At 33.9% G+C, this 5,138-nt stretch overlaps 1 protein-coding gene across 1 annotated transcript; it reads right to left on the reverse strand.

Moving 5' to 3' along the window:
- Window positions 1–864, reverse strand: LOC137808981 (uncharacterized). The gene has a single exon (XM_068610126.1). It carries the CDS (start codon window positions 862–864, stop codon window positions 1–3), a length of 864 nt encoding a protein of 287 aa, XP_068466227.1.
- Between the last annotated feature and the right edge of the window lie 4,274 nt (window positions 865–5,138).

Consider the following 5,138-nt stretch of genomic DNA (forward strand, 5'->3'; position numbering starts at 1 on the left):
TTAACCAACAACTTTGTAGTTTGCTGCATTATCAGTGACAACTTGAATGACATTGTCTTCCCCCACCTCTTCAACAATGTTGTCCATCATCTCAAAAACTTTCTCAGCTGTTTTAGATATAGCATATGCATATATGGATTTTAGGAATACAGTTCCCTTTGGGTTGTTCACCAAGAAGTTTATTATTGTCCTTCTTTTCTTATCAGTCCAACCATCAATCATAATCGTACATCCCATTTTCTTCCATTCATCCCTATGTGAGTGTAGAGCAAGTGATGTATTTGTAACTTCCTCCTTCAAATATTTGACTTTAATGTCATGATAGGATGGAGGTTTAAATCCAAGACCATGTCTTGAAACCAAATCAAACATAGCAGTGAATTCTTCACTTTTTGCCACATTGAAATGTATAACATTATTATAAAAGAACCTAACAATTGCTTGACATGCCTCCTCTCTAAGACCTTTCTTAAACATGTTGTTGATGGTAATTTGCCTATTCTTAAAAATATTTCTGCCACTGGGACTGTTGCTGGACTGAGTGAACTCTTCCTCACTGTTTTTTCTTTTCTCACCAGCTTTTGCCATTTCCTCATCATTCAAAGTAAAACTTGATTTCTTATTTAATTTTTGTTCCAAACCAACAACAATTTCCCACGTCTCCTTTTTAACTTCATCAGGAGCATCCTTGCATGCTCCAACATCCTTTTGAGTACTGGCCAGGTGATGCTTCAATCGATAAACTCTCCCGATTAATACCTTTTGACAATATTTGCATTGAAGTTGTCTAGTATCCCCAGCAACTGAGATACAATGCTTCCAAGCAACATCACTCATATTTCCTGGAGCATTTTTGGGAGTCATTGTCACGGGTATAAAAGTCATTGTAATGATGGGAATTTGGGACTGCAGTTTGGGTTGCAGTGAAAAAAAAAATAGAAGAAAAAAAACTGCACTTGGTTGCAGTAAGAAAAATAGAGAAAAAAATGCACTTGATTGCAGTGAGAAAAAAAGAGGAAAAAAAATCTGCACTTGGTTATATAGGAAAAAAAAACAGAGGAGAGCGGGACTGCAGTTTGGAAGTTGAAAGGGAAGGAGAGAGGAGTGAGAAAAAAAAAGAGGAAAAAAATCTGCATTAGTTATGCAGAGAAAAAACATAGAAGAGTGGGACTGCAATGGAGAAGTTGAAAGGGAATGGGAGAGGAGAGTGGGAGTTTGTTTGCATGACTTAAAAATAATTAATTAAAAATTAATTTTGTTGAAGTTGTAACGTTTTTTAATAAAAATTAAAATTTTACTGTGCAGTAACTGATTTCTTTCACGGTAAGTGGATTCTTTTAAGTTATTTGACCTTTTTTATTTCATTGAGCCCATATGTTGTTGCCTCTATCTTAAACAAAAACCCTAATCTCAAACTATCCCATATTCTGAAGTTGCCTCCCTCTTAAACAGAAACCCTAATATTAACTACCCCATTTGTTGTTGCTGCCACACCACAACCACCGTGTCGCATGTTGTCACGTCACGACACTGTAAACGCTATTGTGTCGCCGCAACGATGATGTCAGAAGCGCTTCCTGTGGCGATTTCCAGTATCGTGAAACTCGATGATTCCACGCGAGTTGCGATTTACAACGCCGATCCCATGCGATCTGCAGAAATCGTATTATGCTGGTGATTGTAGATCGGCACCATGAGTATACATCGTACGATCCTACGATGCAACTCGCGATTTTGACTACCATGCGTGTAACACATTATCATCACAAATCTTTAAAACAACCACAAAACAAATAACATGGTAAGTTATTATATTTAGTATATTTTAAAACTTTCACCGAAACTTTAAATTTAAAAATTGAATCACAAATATCTCAATTATTTTAAATCGTCTATCATCAATATACTACAGAAACAAATTTCTATAATCATTTCATAATTTATAATATGCATAAGAGAAATCCACTGTTATCAAACTTGAGAATTGACTCGTTAAGTTGTCTGAGTTTACATTTCTACTCACCCTATGCGAGTTAACTCGGAAGCAAACACGTTTTTTAAACAAACTCGGTGGACTCACTACAAACTCGACGAACTCGCGAGTTTGCCACCGAATTGGCGAGTTCAAAGAGTTTTTTCTTTAAACCCATAATGATGTTGTTTGTAAACCAAAAATCAAAGAAACTCGTATCTTTTGTTTGTGGTTGACTTTTCGTGGTCGCGTTTGTCTTGTGCGGTAGTCGCATCGTTGGAGTTTAGACCTACGGTGGTCACGTTCGTGTCGTCCGATGATTGCATCATCTCAATGTTGTGTTTCGACTATGTTTCGGTGGTCATATAATATTGGGTTACAGATAACCTCTCTCTGTTTTGTTTCCTACAAGACATTTTGTTTTAAGTGCAGAAAATTATGGTAGACACTGCAGTTTTTTTTTAATTGGAGTGTATATCTTCAAGTTTTATTTTAGAGTTGGGGGTGCATATGGGCTCTTTTTTAGTTGGGCTATAGTTCTATTTTAGTTGGAGTGCATATCTGCAACAATATTTGAGGTATTTTGTGGCATTTAGTAAATGTAGTTATTTAGTGTTGTCCAATTAATTACTTTAAATAATTTTATTATTAGAATATTTTTTTATATGAAGTAAACTCTTACGTGTTTAGGAGTCGAGTTTACATAGCTCTCACGAGTCTATGTAGACTATCGAGTTTGATAACCTTGATCCATTGACAACAACACATATACACTCAACTCTACTTATGGAAGAACGGTGTGTCGAGATTAGAACTCAGAAACATGCACCTGTCATATTACTATGTTCTCTTTACAACATAGTCTCCCCTTCAGGAAATTCATTATCATATGAGAGGGTTAATTCATATGACCTGAAATACCATCTTCTATTTCGAATCTTAGACAAAATCATAAGAACCTCATTCAACTCTCACCACTTGATACTCTTCATGTATATGATTCTAAGATACCGATAGAGTTAGGATCATCCCTTTGCAGAGTACATCATAGATCAATATACTCTTTAACAATCTCAACACAATATTTTCTGGAAAGAAAATACTATGTCTCAATTACAATTTCATATTTCACATTATCCAAAATCACACCATTTAATCACATCAAAACTTAGAAAGCAAAACCCCCCACATGAACACATAAAAACTAAAGGTGTTCCAGACAATAGTATTAGCAATCTCAAACCTAGAACATTTAGTATAGCCAAGAATATGTGAACTCTTAGCTAGTGTGTAATCTGTCTTTCTTTCTAGTGTATTCTCTTATATATACTAAAATCTCCACCCTATCTCCTCTGTATGTGTCCTTGTTATTGACCTAATTCAATAATAAATGTTGCCTCCTATTTAAGGTTTATTATTCAGAATCCTTTGATTTGCGCTGATACGACATTAATGTCCTTAAATATGAATATTAATAGAAGACTTGTTTATACGCAATATCGGATTCGAACCATGACGCTACAACCCCCTAGTCTTAGGCATAAGCCTATGAGGCTAAAAGCCAAGTTTACTCTAACAATCTCCAATCAACTTACATATCTCTTAACATTGAACCATGACGCTACAAAAGGATTTTCACTTAAGTATATAAATAAATTCACATAGAAATTAATTAAAAGAATAAATAGAAACAAATGAGTAAATCTTAAAATTTAAGTTTTTTTAGCTTGAGCAAAAATAATCTCGGTTGAGTGAAAATGACCCTTGTTTGAGTGAAAATCAACTCAAGAGCACCCCAAAATTTACCCCATTTTTGCTTGAGCAAGAACCTCTCTCGCTTGAGTGAAAATGAACCCTAGAGCAACCTATTTTTGTTTGAGCAAGAATAGGTTTGGAAGCAAACCGAAATTTCCCTCTCTTGACATAGCTCTAGTGAGAATCTTTCGCTTAAGCGAAAATCCCTCGCTAAGCGAGATATGCAGTACAAAAAGGCTTCAAAGTGGTCTCTTTCAAGTTTTGCTTCAAAATTTCGACATCAAATATGTATTTTTACAAAATATAACAAATCAAAATATACCACTTTACTCAAAGTTATTCGGGAACTCTCATTAACTATTCAGAATTTCTAAACCAATTTCAACCTTCAGATTCACATAAACCAATACTTACAAATTTTACCTTTCAAATGAATCACCATAATGCAATTCAAATCAAATCATACTACCATTCAACACCTTCAATCTCAAACAAAACATATTCAATAATTCTTTCATATCAAAATATACATCAACTATACAAAATTAATACAATCAACCATTTCACACTTAATCTCAAATAATACACTACTTTATTAAAAAAACAAGCTTCCTGCAAGAAAATTTGAGACTAATGACCACATCACCCACATCAAGATTTTCAAATGTAACATCCCTATTTTTACCCATATTTAATAAAATAGAAAGTAAGAAAAATCTAATTAACATATGAACTTACAACTATCTCATAATTGTATCTAAAAAAAAGATATCCCCTCTTCATAGGGATTTTAATATATATACAAAAGTTTTAAAAGAAACAAAATAAAGCATTAAAATTAAATTCATCTCATCTTCCATCTGCTCACTGAGGAGCTCTATTACCTGCCATATAATCTGCTCTCGTGTATTTACACGATGATCACAGATTAAAGAAAACAATCACAAAACAAAGAAAAGGGCAAGTTAGTTATTTTTAAAACTTCTAATATAAATATAACTTGAAATATCAGCATAAAGCCATCAATTCTCATTCAATTTCACAAATCATCAAGTGTCCGTCAAGATTCATAAATCATCTTTCACATGTCAGACTTCTATTGACTCACAATACATAGACACTTGACTCTACTTCCGGAAGACTCGTGTATTGAAATTAAATCATGAGACCTGCACTTGTCATACTACTTGTTGTGAATCCACACAACCATGCACATAAACATCTAAATATCTCATCATCTCGTCATCTAATATGATAGGGTAAATTCATATGACTTGAAAGACCATATTATATTTCAAACCTAGACAAAAGTCATATGAACCTCCATCGACTCTCACCAATTGAATAACTTCATCTATGTGATTCCATTATATCAGTAGAGTCAGGATATCTCATTACGGGCCTGATAGAT

Source organism: Phaseolus vulgaris, chromosome 2, assembly GCF_000499845.2.
Source record: "Phaseolus vulgaris cultivar G19833 chromosome 2, P. vulgaris v2.0, whole genome shotgun sequence".
In the NCBI taxonomy this organism is placed as follows: domain Eukaryota; kingdom Viridiplantae; phylum Streptophyta; class Magnoliopsida; order Fabales; family Fabaceae; genus Phaseolus; species Phaseolus vulgaris.